General features: G+C 38.0%; 2 protein-coding genes and 1 long non-coding RNA gene across 6 annotated transcripts; all 3 read right to left on the reverse strand.

Moving 5' to 3' along the window:
• Window positions 1-5,168: 5,168 nt before the first annotated feature.
• LOC9308468 (mitogen-activated protein kinase kinase kinase 9) lies at window positions 5,169-11,134 on the reverse strand. Of its 2 annotated transcripts, XR_002331179.1 has the most exons (10): window positions 9,496-11,134; window positions 9,272-9,356; window positions 9,107-9,169; window positions 8,845-9,002; window positions 8,675-8,747; window positions 8,513-8,572; window positions 8,065-8,181; window positions 7,494-7,728; window positions 7,290-7,408; window positions 5,169-5,450 (listed from the first exon to the last, which is right to left on the reverse strand). XR_002331179.1 is itself a non-coding variant. In XM_002874491.2 (9 exons), exons 1-8 carry the CDS (start codon window positions 11,073-11,075, stop codon window positions 7,522-7,524), a joined length of 2,343 nt encoding a protein of 780 aa, XP_002874537.1. In that variant the 5' UTR covers window positions 11,076-11,134; the 3' UTR covers window positions 6,940-7,408; window positions 7,494-7,521. The 2 variants fall into 2 exon arrangements, 1 of the variants encoding a protein (XP_002874537.1); XM_002874491.2 differs by lacking the exon at window positions 5,169-5,450 and having other exon boundaries at window positions 6,940-7,408.
• Window positions 11,135-11,206: 72 nt separating this feature from the next.
• On the reverse strand, window positions 11,207-12,576 carry LOC110227516. Its single transcript, XR_002331210.1, has 2 exons — window positions 12,271-12,576; window positions 11,207-11,942 (listed from the first exon to the last, which is right to left on the reverse strand). It is a non-coding gene; the product is annotated as an uncharacterized LOC110227516 (long non-coding RNA).
• A 2,143-nt stretch (window positions 12,577-14,719) lies between these two features.
• LOC9310605 (mitogen-activated protein kinase kinase kinase 1) lies at window positions 14,720-18,335 on the reverse strand. 3 transcript variants are annotated; one of them, XM_021021802.1, is made up of 9 exons: window positions 16,967-18,335; window positions 16,707-16,791; window positions 16,507-16,569; window positions 16,261-16,418; window positions 16,090-16,162; window positions 15,933-15,992; window positions 15,644-15,757; window positions 15,236-15,479; window positions 14,720-15,132 (listed from the first exon to the last, which is right to left on the reverse strand). In XM_021021802.1, exons 1-8 carry the CDS (start codon window positions 18,061-18,063, stop codon window positions 15,264-15,266), a joined length of 1,866 nt encoding a protein of 621 aa, XP_020877461.1. In that variant the 5' UTR covers window positions 18,064-18,335; the 3' UTR covers window positions 14,720-15,132; window positions 15,236-15,263. The 3 variants fall into 3 exon arrangements, with proteins under 3 accessions (XP_020877461.1, XP_020877460.1, XP_020877459.1); XM_021021801.1 differs by having other exon boundaries at window positions 14,720-15,135; XM_021021800.1 differs by having other exon boundaries at window positions 14,720-15,145.
• Between the last annotated feature and the right edge of the window lie 1,935 nt (window positions 18,336-20,270).

Genomic DNA, 20,270 nt, shown 5'->3' on the forward strand with positions numbered 1-20,270 from the left:
CTGCTTCTTCTCTCCTGTGATCGAGTATGTCTGTGAACTATCAGGATGGACTGCTCCTCTTCCTCTGTATCGAGTATAACAGTCTCGATGGACTGCTCCTCTTCCTCTGCGATCGAGTAGAACAGTCTGGATGGCCTGCTGAGCTGACTGCTTCCCTCTCTGCTACTGGTGATCGAGTAGATTGGTTGAAATGTGACTTTCAGCTTTGTTTTTCCTCTTTCTGAACACCAATAGCTCCAAAGTACCTGAAACAACTCCAGAATGCAAAATGCATGCAAGACTAATGCTAGACACACCTAAACATGCAAAATGTACAAAATGATGATGAATGCTATGAAAGATGAAAGAAACAAGACTCAAAATGGTGATAAATGGATGTGTAAAACATGTAATTTATAGACATATCAACTCTCTCAAACTTAGTCTTTGTTTGACCTTAAGCAAACAAGTAAACAAAAGATGAAGGAGAGGTATGAAGGCGGGGATTCAGAACCAAAACATCATATAAAATAGGTAAAATCAGTGTCCAAGTTGGTAGTTCTAGGATGCGATATGATCGAACTCTACTCAAAAACGTTAGCCTTGCCTTGTTATAATTCAATCCGACTCTTATACTCGACCTACACATGCTTTCAAATCGACCAATCCCTTTAACAATCATTGGTTTCGGAACGTGAATCAAGCAATGCACCATCAATGAACTCATTTGGCTAAGGTAAGGTTAGGAGACAAAGATAGTCCATTTAAGGTGGTTCAAGTTTAGTAACAAGGGACTCTCAAAAGAAATGGGCTGAGCTTTAGGAGAATGCTAAAGGTAAGAGCCAACCTATGCATACAAGAATAGTATCTCATCTACCCAATAACATAAACCGTGTATACACCAGCAGATGGTACTACTCTCAAGCCCAGAAGTTGATCCTAGTTCTATCCTTTGCACTCAAGGCATTTTTTTTTTCTCATTTTTTTTAATCTTAGATCAAGCCACTCTTTCTTTTCTCTGACTCTGTTCTAAGGAGAGGTTTTCTATTACTTTGATGAATCTAGTAGATTCCGGTTTTCTTTGACAACTATAGCTCTTGTTATCTTCTTATGATAAAGACCTTTCTAGACTTTTGCTTTCTTTTGTTACAGAGCCTATCTATTCGACTTTTAGTTCCCCGAAATCCATTACTAGACTAACTTGTTTCTCAACTTCCTTCTCCTAAAAACATCAACCTTTTTCTTCTTTTACTCATATACTCGATCCCCATCCAAAAATAGACTCCCTCCTAGTCCTATCAAGTCCAGAAAACATGGACTAGAACTACATGAGACACTACTCTTGTCGGTTCAAACCTAACACTTTCTACCAAGCTCAATCCTGAAACAGGCCTCACAATCACACACGAGATATATCAGGGCTTAAAAGAAAGGTTTGGTTAAGGGATAGGGAAACTGCTCCTATGGTGGAAGCAGCTACTAGGGTTAGCAAGGGTGGTGACAAGTTGAAATAAAACCCAAGTATGTGTATTGTATCCATGAGGTCAAATTCGATACTAAGACATGATAATTGTAAATCAGATTCAGGTGGTATCAAATCATGACAGTGTGATCGAGTAGAGCATTCAAGACATGGTGCAGTTTTACTTCAATTTCATTGACTACGCATCAGACAACTAGCAACGAGGGCATTGAGTCTATCTACTAAACCAACATGCTTACAAGGCTATCTCATCATAATCCCCTATGCATATGCAACAATCCTATATGAAACATCCTAGATTCGATCCTAAATGTGATGAACACTCTGTTTTTGGGGAATACATTTTCAGAAATTTTCAAATTTTTATGGTTTTTTTCTATGCCTTAGATGAATGCAGACTCAAGTATGAAATGCAAAAATTGAAAACAAGACTCAAAGAAAACGTGTTAAATACGTCTTGAATCCTCCCCCAAACTTAAACTACACAGTCTCTTGTGCAGAAAAAATGTAAAGGATATTTCAAGAGAGACACTACAAAAATGAAAACAGAAAATGGTATTTATAGTGATGGTTGGGTGTGGTACCTCAGTTGAAGGTCCTGGAGATGTAGTCGTCCATCTCCTCTCTGGTGTATTCCCACGGAATGTTGGGACCTTGTTGTTGCTCTTCCTTCTCTGGTGCAAGATACTCGATCGCAGGTTCGGCTTGGCGGTTAGTGCGGCGGTTGAGTGGTCGCCTAGCGTTGAAGATCCTCGCCTTGCTGCTGGAGTGAACCAATACTTGTTTCCTTCTTCTCTTGTGCTCTCTAGGTTCGTGAGAAGAATGTCTTGCTGGTGCTTGGGAAGTGTCTGCTTCCCTTAGTTCATAGGCTGATTGCCTGGGCACTTCGTAGGCGGGTTGAACCGGTTCATAGGTTGAGTCTCTTGGTGCATCTGAATCATAATGTCTTGAGGGTATTTCTTCAGGAAGGTCTACTCTTGGTGCATTAGTGCTAGAAGAGGAGCGGCTCAACTTCTTCTGTATGGACGTGACCATCTTGAAACACTTACCAATGACCTTGTCTTGGAACTTGCACTAAGCTTGAACCTTGCTGAGCTTCTCATGACACTCAGTGAGACTCTTACTTTGTCTTGACGGCGGCTTGTGCTCTGCGAAGTGGAACCTCCGGGTGTTGGGTTCTTCTATGTCCAGGTCCTCTTCTTCTTCCTCGGCTTCGTCTTCTTTTTCATTGGCTTCTTCTTCAGCAGTTTAAACGTCTTCGTTCACGCCATAGAGTATCTCGCCAGGCGGTTTAAAGTCGATGTTGTCTCTGTCCGTGATCGTGGTGAATGTCTGGTAAGGAAGGAGAAATATCGCCCCTTCTACTTCTGGATGATCAAATTTCCAGGCATACTTTCCATCAAGCATCTCCCAATACCAATGAGAGAGTATTCCTCAAGTGTTTGATGTCGATCCACTTGGGAAAGATCTCTTCTGACTCCAAAGGCACTCCACATGCCAACAGTATACGTGTTATCAGCCCAACCATGCATAACGTTCCCTTAGCACTCTTCTTGCCGTTTGTCATCGCCCACGCCTTGTAACTCCACAGGTGGCCCAGCAAGAAGAAGACAACAAAAGAGTTTGACTTGTCACCCACCAACACAGTATTGTTTTTGGTTACGCCAAGGGTTTCCTGCAGTGCTATCACCATCACTTCCATCTCCCCGTTGATAATCGTACCGGTTATCTCCCTTGCAAAGAGAACACTGGCTAGGATGCGGTGGAAGTAGCGAAGGACTGGGCTCCTAATGGTGTTGCTCTTGGAGCAGGCATAGAAGAACTTGACATCATCCCCAATTGTCTCCCAGAGTCCAGTTAACTCTCTCCTGTCAACACGGTGGCCAGTGCCAACTCCGCTTTGAAACCCGAGGAGAGAGTCCAGCTGCTTAATGGTGAAGACGTACTCTTGGCCATGGATAGTAAAGATTAAGTAGCCAAGACCGTAATCTCTTTCTCTCTTCTTCGATCTCTCATAGAAGATCTCAACTTGGAAGGAGGAGAGAAACTGGATTGTTTCGTCCTTAAAGGCGCTGTAGGTACGGTTCATGAGAGTGAACAGACTCGTCTGCTCGCAGAGATACTCGATATAATCAAAGATACCGATCTCCACCATCGTTTATGGGTGCGGGTACCTAGTCCCGACGAAATTATGCCACCTAAAGAGCTCACAGTACTCTTTCATTGAGACGTCATTCGCCTCCTTCTTCCAAGACTTCGTTGCAATGTTCCTCAACGAGCTGGATAGCTCCCTCATGCTTTTCTTGCCTCTGATGATGTCGTCTCTGAGCCGAGAGTACTCTTGGTCGTCTCTTTCAGGAAGAGATGTAGACAATGATTCCCCCTCATTAACATTGTAGTCGTGATCCTGGCTAGAGGCGTAGCTTACCTGATCATTGTATGAACTCATCTTTCGAACTGAAACAAATCAAACTCAAAACTACAAATTAGTAGGTTAGTGAGTTCAAACAATTTAAAACCAAGATGGAAGAAAGAGTGATAGTTTGGGTAAGACAAAGGATTGTGGATTGAGTAAACCATAAATGTTGCTGATGGATGTGGTTCTGGGATGGCGTGATCGAGTAAACTGGTCTGAGAATCGGCCCGCGGTATAGCTTTGGTGATCGAGTAAAAAGGGTGAAAAGCGGATGTGATGAAGGGTGCGGTCGAGTAAAGGAGTGGGTAGCAGTATTGGTGTTCCTTGGACGATTTTAGAGAGAGAACTGAGTTGAGGATGCTAGAGCTTTGAAGTGAGAGAGAGATGAGTTGGTGTGTTTAGTTCTCCTTGGAAGTGTTGTATATATAGGGGAATGGTGTGAGTGGTGTGCCCTTGAAAATGTGGAGGAGAATGAGTGAGACCTTAGGCTTGAAATCATGTGGAGGAGAGTGGAGCTCTCATTAGAAACGTGGGGAAAGGAGGTGGGTAAGTTGGTGGCATTCAGCTTGGTGGGAGACATGATGGGATGCAGGGGACATGATGAAATGCCTCCATTGACTCAAGTGGAGAACTCCTTAAGCACCACTCAAGTGGAGAACTCCTCTTAAGTACCTACGGTTGCAAAAATAGCAACTCGCTAATGGTATAAAGAAGTCACTAAGGGTTTCCCCTGCAGAGAGACCGAGACCTAGCAACCTAGTACCGATTTCTGAATTTAGTATTGTTTAGAGTAACCGCTTTTGCTTTTGAAACTTTGTATTTTCGATTCTTCTAAGTTATTGAGATTTTGCTTTCATTTCCTTGTTCATTTATGTTTCATTTTCCTTTAATCTTTGAAGTTATGCAATCAACAATCGTTTCTATGTCTTTGAGCATGTTGTCTGAGTAGTGACTAGGATTTCTGAGGATGGGATAGAGTAGTTGTGAGACCCTTAGTCGATTCTGATGGTTAAGTGTAGATTTATTGAATCCCTTCTGGATTAGTTGTGTTTACTGCTATTCCTATCTGATTAACTGGAATTCGATCCAAAGCATTCCCGCACCCAAAAGGTGTTCGATGGAATGCTTTATCCACTAATTCCAGTGATAATCGTCTCTATCCCAAGGGATTGGCCGTTTAGAGCGGTTATTGACTTTAACAGTCTGTTCTTATTGCCTGCATAGTTAGATTCCGTTAATGAGAATTTGTCTGGGCTAGCTTTGTTTGAGGGTTTCTGTCACGGGAGTTAATTAATCTGTTGTTGAACCTGTTGTCTAGGGATAGTTTCATTGAGAATTGTTAACCATCGGAATTGATTAGCGAGGCCACACTATTCGATTACCCCATCCTTAGGAGTTTCTTATCCAATTGATTCATCTGTTTACTTACTTGCTTCATTCACTTTCTTTGTTACTTGCTATTGAGTTTTGATAATTGTCTGATTTGGACCTTTACACTCGATCACATCCTCCTTCTAGCAGTGAGCCTTGTGATCTAGTATACTAGTCATTTTTGTGACTTTTTACTACTTCCTGCAACAATCACTAGGACTGTTAGAAAAACAACCAAATTCTGCTTGGCTTAACTGAGTAATTTTTGATCATATCTCATTTGTTTGCATCACACCTGATTGGATTGATAACCTTAAATACTACAATGACATGATAGTGTTTTAAGGGATTGAGAAATAGAGAAAAATCCTACTATCAAAAAAGAAAAAAGAGTTCGAACAAAAATAAGAGAAATCTAATGAGAGAAACATAGAGATTTGAGAATTAGAAAGAAGAGAAAACAAAGAAATTAATAATATGGACCAAAAAATGACAAAAGCCATGTAGCAAATAAATAATGTTTAGTCTGATGTTATTTTTTAAAATTTTTTATTTAGTCTTAAGTTATTTAGTGTATATTCTCTAATTTGTTATAAAGTTTTCTCTTTTTGTTGAGGATATTTCATATTATCAAGTAAAGTTACATGACATGAATATAGACGGTTTCATATTTTCTCTTCTTTTATTGTAACAATTTTATTATGATGTCAAACTTTTCTAAACAAAATCATATATTTATGTATCCCATATTATATGTTTACATATTATACATATATCGTTCATATGTTTACGTAACTATATAATTTTATCTTTTATTATTGTCAATTTTGTTTCCATCTTGCCCATATTGAAATTATAAGATGTAACACACTCTTTAAATAACTTATTAAAATTCAATAATATGACATCATAACTTAAGATAAGCAAAGAATTAAATAATTTTATAAATATGCCAACATTTATATTATATGATTTAATAATTAGTATAACATAACTACAAATAGTGTTTTATATTGCGCATTATGCTAATAAATCTATATTTAAAAATAGTTATGCTACATTTTATAAAATATATATGTTTATAGAATTTTAGTTACGCTTACAAAAATAAAATAAAAATATTAAGAATGATAATCTCGACCGACAACCCGTGCAATGCACGGGTCCATATCTAGTTGTAACTAATTCTTTAAGCGGTTTAGGCCAAAGTAAATATAAATTTCAATTTAATTTGTACTTTAATTATTTGATAAAAAAGAATTAATAAAATATTTAGAGGATTTTCCAGAGTGTCTTCATGACTTGATTAAAGAGTTGAAATATAATAAAACTCATAGGTTGAAATACAAAGAAATCTGAATTTTGGAAAAGAATCATGTTTAAAAGTATTTATTACATGAATTTTGCTATGGTCGGCACTTAAAAAACTCATCGCTAGCAAAAAAAAAAACCTTTTCAACGGGTCAAATATTGTAAGAAACAAGTTGAATCATACATTAGATGCACTTCAATGAAAGTGGCTTTGACCAAAATATCAAAGAAAATAATGACCATATTGAAACAACAGATTTCTTCAGCGTACAATAATTAAGAGATAATATAGGTTATGTTTTTGCACCCAAAAAAGTTTTGTTTTGTTAAATTATATTGTATGTATGCATGTATAATTAAGAGATAAATATATGAGAAAGATTGAAGATAAAATCCATCGAGACATGGGATGTGTACACAGTTGCAACAAGCGGAAACTATATAAGAACCAATTATAATTACACATTACATGATATGGGTTACATGCATGCATACACTATATCATTTAACAAAAGCAAACAAACCTATACACCCAAAACTCTAATTCAACTATGGCTCTTCTTATACATTACATGATATGAGATACATGCATACACTATAATTTAACAAACACTAAACAAACCTATACAGTATACACCCAGAACTCTAATTCAACTAAGGCTCTTCAATTTTAAAATAAACCCAACACACAACTTCCAACAAACAACCAATGAATGAGACAGAAACTACCTCAAGATATGTGACTACCGTCTGAAACGGTTAAGCGGCCGAGTGTGTCGATGAATCATATCTCGAGTGTCCCCAACAGTTTCAATGGGTCTAATATCTCATAAATCTTCTGATTACCCCTGCTCTCATACATTAAGATATCAATGTTAGAATATAGCTTTTGATTCTAATATATTTTCATTATCACGAAACCAGAAGCTTCACCTGTAGAGGCAATCTACTAAAATTAGACTCATCTACGGATAAGCGGAGATGCTGATCCTGAGCCCGACGATGGTAAAGGCCTTCTCACAAATGGATGGTTCAGCAGCTCAGCTGCAGTTGGCCGCTCTTCGGGGTTCACTTTGAGACATGTAACTATGAAATCTCGAGCATCTAGCAATAGAGTATCAGGTATGTCTGGAAGCGTACCCCTTTCGATCCTAATCTGGGCTTGAACCTGCGCGTTTGCACAAATTCTGACTTTAACTCATAAAATCCCATTCTAACAAAAAAGACAATTCAAATGTCGATTTTTCAGTTTTTTTTTTTTTATATTTTGTTGTTAATAAAAATAACAGCAGTTCCAAGTATTTTAGCATGTACTTAACTAAAGGTGCAAAAACAAAGCGTTGTAATGAGACTGCATATTAACCTGAGCTAAATGTTTTGTTTGTGTATTTTTATAGAACCCCAAAAAATTAGTCTATATTTCGAAATTAGCTAAAGGATTGGTGATTTTTATGGGAATTTCCCTATTTTATACGATGAAAGTTTGAAAATCTTGAAGACTTACGGGTGTTAGACCAGAGTACGGGATATGACCAGTACACATTTCTAGCACAGTGCAACCAAGGCTCCATATATCAGCTGGATTTCCATAGCCATCATCATTACCCTTGGGGTTAACAACCTGATCAAATGATTATGTTCCATTTAGAAACAACCGTTAATACAATGAAAGTGGAAGGAAGCCAAATATATCTGTTACGTATGATTGATTACACAAACATACTTACTGTTATAAACAGAAATAAAGGAAATTTAATCAAATACTTTGAAGAGAACACAATGGGGGGGGGGGGGGGGGGGGGTTTTGAGGTTATCAAGCCCAGATCACAACGTATGCAACAATATATTTAAGCAACAGTTTATCAGCCAACATTGCTATCGATATGTGATATGTGTGTCTATCCTTGTATTCCCACAATCCAAAACAGTGAGAAGGATCAGAACAAAATTACCTCCGGAGCCATCCAAAATGGAGTTCCCTTGCAGGATTTACTGTCATTTAACTTTGACACCTAAATAACAAAATGACACATGTAGCAAGTCAGGGGGATAAGCAATGTACCATGTTATTACTCTAGAGCTAAAAGTATAAATATCTATTAATGGAAAACAACCTTTGCCAATCCAAAATCTGCAAGTTTGACGGCGCCATAAGCGTCCACCAATATATTTGCACATTTGATGTCCCTTTGTTTCATAAGAGAGAAACATAAGCAACCCATGATATGCTGGAAATTAGAGGGTTGGGAATTACAGCTATGCCAAGAGAGTTTACTAGTCTAACCTGTGAATAAAACCTTTATCGTGAAGATATTTTAAGCCGTCAAGAATCTGTTTTGTGTACAAAGACACTACAGAGTCCCGAAGCTGGTATCTTTGGTAGAGTTTTAGAAGGGACCCTTGGGTTACAAGCTCAAGAAAAATGTACAAATTTGACCCGTCCTGCAAACATCAAAATAAGTTATTAGTTGCACAACGAAATGCTTAGGTAACAAAATGCTTAGACAACTGCAACTGAGAACTGGAAATGCAGAACAGGGCCATACCTTGTCTGTGCCACGGTATCGCAGAATATTCCGATGCTCAAGCTGACTAAGTAGTGCAACTTCCTGTAGAAAATGAAAAATGTGGCAAAGGTAAGGTGGATTAGCAACCTAATTTTGACTGATCAATGAGATATATGTTGTGGATCATATATGAAATTTCCATACCCCCTCAAGTTGTTGTATGCATTCTTGTGCCTGACTTCCTTGATCTAGAAGTGAAACTTCCTCGACAGCAAAGAAGAGCCCATCTCTACATTTAACATAAACATGCATTAGCCAAACGCATAATGGAAAAGTCGCTTTGCACCGCAATTGTCAACTGACTACCGTCTACATTTTTTTTAAAACGACATGCAATTATACAAACATAAGAAACCAGTAAGACTTACTCTGAAATGGCTTCATACACAGAGCCAAATGATCCTCGTCGCAGAAGTTGACCCTTTTGCCAAGAAGTATTGATAGATCCTCCAGAGACATAAATCGGCGAGGTATTGGATACTGAACTTGAGGAGTCACACTCATTTGTAGTGAATGAGCATGCCTCATCAGTCGTATCATCCACTTGGATAAACATATCTCCCGTCTCTTCCGTTTCCACTTTTTCATCCCAGGCTTCCTCTTCATCACAACCATTTTCGGAAGAAGAAGAGGAACTCGGCCGCCTAACTGTTTCACTATCCGGAGCAAAATGAGTAAGAAAATCCCAAGATGATCCCGGAAGATCAACTGGAGGTAGCTTCATCACCGGAGGAGGCTTAAGTACCGATGGTCTTACCCCCTTTATACCACTCCTATTCTCTGCCGTACCACCATCAACGACTTCCTTATCTTCTTGAGGAAGGTTTAGTACCGGTGGTATTACCTTCATTCCACCACCGACAACCACCGCATCATTGGGAACAAGATACCCTTTTGACTTCACCAAAATAGTTGGTTTTCGTTCAATATCACTCTTGTTCTCCACCATACCAACATCAACAACTTCCTTATCAGCCAGAGTAAGGTTTAGTACCGGTGGTCTTACCCCCTTAATTCCACCACCAACAGCCACCACATCATTGGGAACAAGATACCCTCTCGACTTCACCAAAATGGTCGGTTTTCGCTCAATACCACGCTTGTTCTCTACTGTATCACCATCAACAACTTCCTTATCCGTCAAAGTACTTAACTTCTCAATCTTGTTCGACTCGGAAAGCGTCAAATTAGAAGCAACAACAACACCACTAGGACCTGCTTCACTCAAACCCTGACTATAAACCTCTTGACAATCAATGTCAAGAGACTTCAACCTATTAACAACATCTGAAGAGGAACGCTCCTTACCAGCTTCCCAAGCATCAGAAGAAATGGCAAAATCTTCAGGACCGGAAACATCAAAATACCGATAAATCCTATCAATTTCTCCTTCATCAACTCCACCGACTCGAAAACTAGTACGATTCGGGAAATCCAAAGAACGAGTCATCAACAACGAAGAAGTTGAACCAAAACAATCTTCACCTGCATCATAACTGATATTCCTCAACGCATCACGACGGTCTAACCGCCGCACCGGACTTGTCTTATCTCCTCTTCTTCCCGGTGAAAGAAGAGGAGATTTCTTCATACGAGCTAGAATTCTATCAATAAACAAAGAGCGAGTCATCGACGAAGAAGTTGAAACAGAAATATCTTCATTGGGAGCTAAATTTTCAATCTTATTCGACTCGGAAGGTATTAACTCAGTCTCACTCGAATCGGAACGAGTCAACTCAGTAATGTCCAGATTCGTTGAACTAGGAGCTGCTTCACTCAAATCCATTTGCCGGAAACTGATGCGATGCGGGAACTCCATAGAGGGAGTCAAAAAGGAACAAGTCGACTCGGAATCAGTGAAGGAACTAGAAGAAGACTCTGCGTCAGAGTTGAATTGCTTCGCCGTGTCATGTCGCCGCACCGGAGACTTATCCGACGACTTCTTCATGTGAGCAACGACGATTGGTAAACTTGTTTATTAGAATTGTCAGTCTTCTTTATAATTATTTTATTATTTTCTCTTTTCATGTTTTTTTTTTTCATAAAGTAATCCAGTATAGTGTTCTAAAAGGTGTTTTTTTTTTTTTTCACTTAATTTTTCATTATAAACCAAAGGTGAAATACAAGGGTGGAATGCATTTTTGAAATACTAAGCCGGCGGAAAACAAAAAAATCCCCGGAAGCTAAAGCCCGATACACGGGAAGCACTTGATTAGACTACATGGCACAAAAGACCATAACAACTAAGAATTACGGAACTCTAAAAACAAAGGTAGATCAAACAAACAACAGAGGAGGAGGCAATGAATCATAAGAACTGAAGAGAATAAGGAACAGAGCAAACCGACGACTACCTCAAAGAACCTGTAGAAGCCGAGTTTGAGCAAAAACCAAGTGCAACGAAGAGAAACCAAAGGACACTACCAGATAACCGGAAGCACGAACCAAATAGAAACTCCAGCACAAACAGCAACAAACCGACGAAAGCAAACGCAAGACTGAACAAAAACCACAACGGGCACCAACACCAAACCAACCTCGATGAGAAGACGCTGCAGACGAGATAAGCTAGGCTCAAGGAGGGGACCTTGAACTCCAAAGGGAGAAAACGTCAGAGAGGATCTCCAGCTCTTACACGTGGACATTCGTGAAGAACAGCCTCAGCCATCTACAGCCTTAAGACCGACCACGACCTCGCAAGAGAAGAGTCAAAGAAGGAACCAATTCCAACGCCTTGAACTCAACACCCAAACCAAAAGGCCCAGGAGATGAGCTAGTAGATGCCATTGAAACGAGAAGCTTTCCGAGAGACGAACTGCACCAGAGGAAACCTAAACCTAGCTCACACAACCAAGCTCACGAGAAGACCAAGAGGTGAAGGAGAACTAAGGACCCATAAAGCCTCCCACACAATCTGATGAAAATCTGATCTACCAAACAGAGACACCGCAACACAATCGAAACCCAAAGCTAAGACCAGACTACTTAAACACATAACCAGAGCAAAACACTAACTCCACAGGAGGATGACGGAGGCAGAGAACGAAACCAGCAGCTGCACCCGTCAGAAGAACCAAACTAAAAGCTTCTGATGGCAAGAGAAGAGACCCAGAAGAGAGAAAACAAAGGGATCTGAGACAAACCGTTAACCTGTGAAGCCGGATGAACCGTAACTTTAGACCACAAAGCCAACAGATCCATCGAAATCGGATCCATGGGATTAAGAACTGCTCTCTACGCGCCGCCACGAACCTTCAAAACCCACTGCCACGAACCACCAGCCTACAACATCAAGAGCCTCACACACGGAGAAGGTAAAGCCAAGAAAGAAGAAACGAAAACATACTTAATCTAAAGAGAGAAAGTCGACTCCGGTGCTATGTAAGCCACCGGAGCCGAAAAGCGGCGGCCAACCCTAGATCTAGTTTTTAGAGAGAAGGGAGAGAAGGGAGAGAAGGGAGAGATGAGAGAGGTATTCTTATGCTGCTTTCAATCACCTTTTAATTATTTGTTTGTGGTTTTTTAAACTCAACTTAAATTTAAACAAATCGTATAAATAAAAATAATTTAATTTATGATTTATGATTTATGGTTAATATTTTTCAAATTAGAGTTTGCGACTCTTTAAAAAAAAATATTTTTTTCACGATATAAAAGCTCAAGTTTTGATTTAAGAAACTAATATTACATGATGTGGTATGCTGGAGAGATTACGGGTTTTGGTCCATAACCTCTTCGTATTCAAAAAAAAAATTATAGCTAATTCAGATTCAGTTGGATTTGGTTCAATTTTGGATTAAAATGTAGTTAAATAATGATTAACTATTAGGAAAAAAAAAAAACAAAAAAACAATTTCCCATTTTTTGATGTTTTATTCCGAAATGAAGAATCATTGGATATTCTGAGTGGTTCGTATTATGGTCCCATTATCATATAAGGAGTCAAAATTCTTTTGAATATTTTTCATAACATCCATCAATTGCAATAACTTTTCAACGGGCAATATTGTAAGAAACAAGCTGAATTATATAGACTTCAATTAAAGTGGCTTTGACCAAAATCAAAGAAAATGTTTTGACCATACTTTTTAATCTCTATACTATTAAAAGAGAAGTACAAATGAAAATGGGTCGGGTTAAAATCAGAAAATTGACCCGAAATTCTCAAATCGGATCTTTGAAATTTTTTTGGAATCTAAATTCGAATTAATAATGAAAAGTCAAAATAAAATCAAATATTTATGTAAATCAAATAAAATCTGATTGTACTTATGGTAACTAATAATAAAAGCATATTCCAAACAATATTATACATTAATTACATATAATAAATTTGTTCATATATTTTTGGGACTAATTCCATAACAATCAACGTTTTTGTTATTAATTTCGCTCATTTTAGTCAATTATCATTAATTGAAAGATATTTTACTTGCTTTTAAAGATTTCTAGAAAATTTTTCACAAATAACTCATTTGTTTTATAAATTAAATTGATATTTTTATTTTGGTCGTGTAAATTAAATAGATATTTTTATTTTGGTCGTGTAAATTAAATAGATATGAAATCCATGTAACTAATTTTAATTTAATTAGATTAAATCAAAATTATGATATTTTCATACCTATAGCTTACCAAAGAAGTTTAATTTTCAATTTATAAAGATTTCTTGAATATGATTTTAGAATTATTCAACAAGATGATAAGTATTTATTAAATTTTGTAAATCATGAAAAATAATAATTAATTTTTAATCATTATACTTCATCTTTCAATCTCTCATCTAACAAATAAGATACATATTCTATTATTATTATGTCCAAACTTCATTTTATTGTATGACTAAATAATATTCCCATTAGAACTGTCAAAGCGAGTTGATTCGTCCCGTTAAGTCCGTTTTGCGATAGACAAAAAATATTTTGACTTGTGGTTAGTCGGTCCGCACGACCCGCGGGTAGCATATATGAAATACAAACTCGTACTGCGAATGTATGCGGATTTGCGGGATTGTCTATGGATTTTGTTTAAATAATTTTAAAGTAACCAAAATTTAAAATACTACTAAAATAAATAAATAAATCAAAATACTATTAAAAGTTTGTTTAAATTACCACATGTTGAATAAGTTATAATTTTATCAATAAATACTAATATGCGGGCTGATCCGCCAACCCGCGGATGAAAACCGATTAAACCTATGACCCACTGCGAATTAATCCATGTGGCCCGCTTATTTGCGGGTTTAATATATTTTCCCAAATCTGCCCCATAGTGAGATAATGTGGGCTCGACCCGCGGTTTTTGACCTATTTTGACTGCTCTAATTCTCATGAATCGTCTAATTTTAGAATTTTAAAACACAAAATTCTATTTTGTAAATCATAATTAATACGATGGATATATTTATAAACAATTTTACATTTTCTCTACAATTCGTTATTATGAATATTTATAAGTATACTACACGATTCGGTCTAATAAAAAACACATACAATATTAAACGCAACGTATGTAAACCAATATTCTCCCGCGGTGGACCGCGGGTCCGATCCTAGTAGATGATTAGAGCAGCAGATCTCTTAAAAGATATAAGTATATAACTATACAAGTATGAGACAAATAGAAGATTAAACCCATCGATGTGTACACAGTTACAACAATCAGGAACTAGATAAGAACCAACTATAATTATACATTACATTACATGATATAGGATACATACAGAGATACACTATAATTTAACAAAAGCTAAACAAAACCTATACACCCAAAACCCCAAGGTCGACATTCTAATTCCTAGAAAAATAAGGCTCTTCAGTTTTCAAGCCCAACACATAATAACTTACAACAAACAACGAATGAGACCGAAACTACCTCAAGATATGTCTCCAGGAAGTTTGGCTCTTGCTGCGCAACCCAACCACGCATGTCTGTGTGTGCTGAAGAAGAATCATATCTCGTGTCTCCCCAATAGTTTCTCTGGGGTCTAACCTCTCATAAATCTTCTGGTTATGCCTGCTTTTGTACATTAGGACATCAATGTTAGAATATACAGATTTTGATTTTGATAATATTCTCATGAAAAAATGAAACTAAATGCTTCACCTTTAGAGGCAGTTTACTAAAATTAGCCTCATCTACGGAGTAGCGGAGATGCTGATCCCGAGCCTCCTGAGCCCATAGATGGTAAGGGCCTTCTCACAAAGGGATGGTTCAGTAGTTCAGCTGCAGTTGGCCGCTCTTCCGGGTTCACTTTGAGACATTTAAGTATGAAATGCCGAGCGTCCAGTGATAAAGTATCAGGTACTTCCGGAAGCGTACCCCTTCCGATCCTAAACAGGGCTTGAACCTGCGCGTTTGCAAAAATTCTGACTTTAACACACAAAATCCATAAGAAAAACGGTTCAAATGCCATTTAAGATTCTGAAGTCTTTTACTAGCTAAATAGTTGCTGATTTTTGTGGGAATTTCACTATTTTATTTGAAGAAAGTTTGAAAATCTTGAAAACTTACGGGTTCTAGATCGGAGTAGGGGATCTTCCCAGTACACATTTCCAGTACAGTGCACCCAAGGCTCCAAATATCAGCTGGACTTCCATACCCATCACTATCCTTCCGGTTAATAACCTGACCAAATTATTATGTTCTATTTAGAAACCAACGTACAAGTATAGCCTGAAGTACAATGAAAGTGAAATGAATCCACATATTTAAGTAACAGTTCAAGATCTAACATTTCTATTGATGTAATGATATGTTTTTCTAACTGCATATCAGAGGGAAAAGTTTCCCAAAAAATTACCTCTGGAGCCATCCAAAATGGAGTTCCCTTGCAGGACTTAATGTCGTTGAACTTTGACACCTACATAGCAAAATGACAAATGTATCAAGGGGATAAACGATGGACCAAGTAATTACTTAAGAGCAAAAGCAATAAACATCTATTAGTGGATAAGAACCTTTGCCAATCCAAAATCTGCAAGTTTGACGGCGCCATTAGCGTCCACCAATATATTGGCACATTTGATGTCCCTTTGTTGCATAAGATGATAATAATAAGTGACCCATGATATGCAGGAAATTAGAGGCTTGGGAATTACAGCTGTGCCAAGAGAGTTTACTAGTCTAACCTGTGAATAAAACCTTTATCGTGGAGATATTTCAAACCGTCAAGAATCTGTCTTGTGTACAAGGAAACTACAGAGTCCCGAAGCTGATATCTTTGGTAGAGTTTTAGAAGGGAGCCCTGGGTTACAAGCTCAAGAAAAATGTACAAATTTGACCCGTCCTGAAAACAGCAAAATGAGTTATTAATTGCACAACGAAATAGTTAGGCAACTGCAACTGAGAAAAAGAAAGAGAGAACAGGACCACACCTTGGCTGTACCACGATATCGCACAATATTCTGATGCTGAAGCTGACTAAGTAGTGCAATCTCCTGTAGAAAATGAAAAATGTGGCAAAGGAAAGTTGGATTAATAACCGACTTTTGACTGATCAATGAGATAATGCTACAATTAAAAAAGAGTGATAAATGCTGCGGATCATAGACCCATGTCTAAGAAACTTCCATACCCCCTCAAGTTGTTGTATGCATTCTTGTGCCTGACTTCCCTGATCAAGAAGTGAAACTTCCTTGACAGCAAAGAAGTCCCCATCTCTACATTTAACATAAACATCTATTAGCCAAACGCATAATGGAAAACTCGCTTGGCACCGCATTTGTCAACTGACTACCTTAATATTCCTCACTGAGTGTCTACTTTTTTTAAAACGATGTGCTACTAAGTATCTGAGTTTTAGTTTAACAAACATAAGCAACCAATAAGCCTTACCCTGAAATGCCTTCATACACAGAACCAAATGATCCTCGTCCCAGAAGTTGACCCTTCTGCCAAGACGTAATGATAGATCCTCCATCAGGATAGATCGGCGAAGTATTGGATACTGTGCTTGAGGAGTCACCCTCGTTTGTAGTGAATGAGCATGCTTCGTCAGCTGTATCCCCCAACTGAACAAACCTAGCTCCCATCTCTTCCGTTTCCACTTCCTCTACCTTAGCTTCCTCGTCATCACAGCCATTCTCGGAAGAAGAAGAAGAGGAACTAGGCCGCTTAACTGTTTCACTTGGAGCGAAATGTGTAAGGAAATCCCAAGAAGATCCCCGGAGATCAATAGGAGGTCGTTTCATCGCCGGAGGAGGCTTAAGTACTGGTGGTCTTACCCCCTTAATACCACCACCAACAGTGACTACATCATTGGGAACAAGATACCCTTTCGACTTCACCAAAATAGTCGGTGTTCGTTCAAAAGCACGCCTATTCTCTACAATTCCTGGCGTACCACCATCAACTACTACTCTATCCACAGGAGTACTTAAATTCCCAATCTCACTCAACTCGGAAGGCATCAACTCATTAATGTCCCGATTCGTTGAACTAGAAGCAACAACAACACCACTAGGACCTGCTTCACTCAAATCCAGATGATTCAATGAATTAGAAGTAACAACAACACCACTAGGACCAGCTTCATTCAAATCCCTCTCCTGAACCTTATGATTATCAATGTCAAAAGACTTAAACCTATTAACAACATCAGAAGAAGAACGCTTCTTACAAGCTTCCCAAGCATCAAAAGAAATCGCCAAATCATCAGGACCAGAAACACCAAGAGACCGATAAATCCGATCCATTTCTCCTTCACCACCTCCACCGATTCGAAAACTAGTAGGCTCAGGAAACTCCAAAGAGCGAGTCATCAACGAAGAAGTTGAAACGGAAAGATCTTCAGCTGACGAACTAGAACTAGACGCTGCATCATAATTGATATTCCTCGCCGCATCACGACGCTCTAACCGCCGTACCGGAGTAATCTTATCTCCTCCTCTTCGTCCCGATGATTTCTTCATACGAGCTAGAATTCTATCCATAACCAGCTAAAATCCATACGCTATTTACAAGTTCCAAAGTCAAAAAGAAGAGAATCGCACCTCTTACTTGGCTTCAATGGAGCTTGGAATTGGAAAATTTTCCCGAGAAAATCTAGGAAAGATAGAAAACTCGCGGGAGTGAAGAAGACCGAGAAATTTGGGCAAAACCTGACGGCGATGAGAGATGAGAGAGAGAGAGAGAGAGAGAGAGAGAGAAGAAATGTAAACAAAAACGCGGTGTTTCGTGGAATAATCGGAGACGAAGCATTGTTTCTGCGTTTTTGATTCAGAGTCTTACTTTTTTTTTTTTAACGCGTTCACTTACTGGGCTTTTTTTTTTTATTGTTTGGGCTTATTGGGCTTTCGGTTTTATTATATACACATGCCATGGTGTTCTGAGTTGGATAAATAGATTGGAGTTGGTTGTTTTAAGAAGTAGAGTTTAGATGGTTTTGGTTTTTTTAGGTGTTAAACATTTGTAGATTTAGGGATGTGAATATGAGTGTGAAATCCGCGGACTGGGTATAAACCGCTTTGCTATAAGAGGGGTTGACATTATATATTTTTAAGTTCATAAGAAAATGGGTGTCGCGGATTAATCAATCACGGTTGTAGGTTATTGCGAGTTTGATTGTGTGTTCATGGTAGTAGAAAATGAATGTCGTGGATTAGTCAATAACGGTGTTGAGTTGTGACAAAAACATCGGCGACGAAACCTAGTTCTAAAACAATGTCATGTTGAAGTTCAAAATTTTAAAAGACTACAAGCAAACAAATAAAAGGATTGCTTTGATAAATCTAAATCGACCAAAAGTTTCTACCGCTCACTTTCTTTCTCCGATGACCTACTCATCACAGTAACTCTTAAACCAAAGGCTTTACCAATCTTCACAGCGATATGACCAAGTCCACCAAGTCCATTCACACCTAAATGTTTCCCTGATTCTTCAGTCATACCATAATACTTCATTGGACTGTACACAGCGATTCCAGCACAGAGCAGCGGGAATGCTTAGGACAAAGCGGTGATCGACAACAATTACGTTGGAATTACCAATCTTCACAGCGATATGTTCCAATTAGGAATGGTTTTAGACCGTATAAGGTCCGGCTTGAATAGGATGGGCAAAAGGGCAACAATCTGAGGGCCCGTGAATTTTGTCTTCTAAATAAGGGCTGATATTTTGTTTTTCTTAAAAAAAAATGTAACATACAATATAAAAGGGCCCAAGGAAATTTTCTTTCTAAATTCTCATAAACAATTGCCGTAGTTTGATTGTATAAGATGAATTTCTAACATAAAAGACCCGTATTGTAGAAAGAAAAAAAGTTTAAAATAGGGTCCAAAAACTCAAAAAATTTAAACGTATTGATAGAAGGGACCAAAAAAAAATTGGCCTTAGGGACATTACAACTATTGGGCCGGACTTAATCGCATGATGCTGTTATATTAGAACCTAAGAGTAAAATTGATAAAAATCACCAAATTTTGTATGGGAATACCCATTGTTCCATACCTAGTACATATGATACAAATAATTTCCATTATTTTTACAAACGAATGATCTTATCGATCCAATGTCAAAGAATGGAATATCATTATTCAAAGAGAGTTTGTCAATTTTGCTTTTATTGTTCTCAACATTAATGGTATGAATATCAGTCAAACTCAAAAAAGAATGTATAGATATAATGATTTAACGGGAAAATTGCTTTAGGAGTTGTGCGTATGAGGAAACAATTAATCGTTTATTATTTGAATGACCATGGTCCTTGCAAATATGGATCCTATTTCCGTTTCGTATGAATGTATCATGGATGCTATGGTTCAGTTGGAAGTCAGGGAATGGAATGATCTTTTGAAAATTTTTGGTGAGCCTCCGGATATTCACAATATGTTATATGTGAGTTTAAAACTTGGAAAGAAGCTCAACTACCAGCCCTTCGATTCGTGGAGAATCCAGCTCAATCGATAGTAGAAAAAGAGACTCTTAGAAGAATTATGATCCAACCAAGGGCTTGAAATATATTTATATAAAGGCTGAAAATACTATGGGGCTTTGAAGAGTTAAGTATCAGAGAAGAAGTTTGTTCCCTTTGCTTAAAATTGGAAGCGCTGATGTAGTTTACATTAATTATGATTTTTCGAGGGATAAGTTGCTTAGATTTTGAGACGAAATGGGTGGAGTTGATCAAGATGAAACAAA

The sequence above is a fragment of the Arabidopsis lyrata genome (genome assembly GCF_000004255.2).
Source record: "Arabidopsis lyrata subsp. lyrata unplaced genomic scaffold ARALYscaffold_6, whole genome shotgun sequence".
Taxonomy (NCBI): Eukaryota; Viridiplantae; Streptophyta; class Magnoliopsida; order Brassicales; family Brassicaceae; genus Arabidopsis; species Arabidopsis lyrata.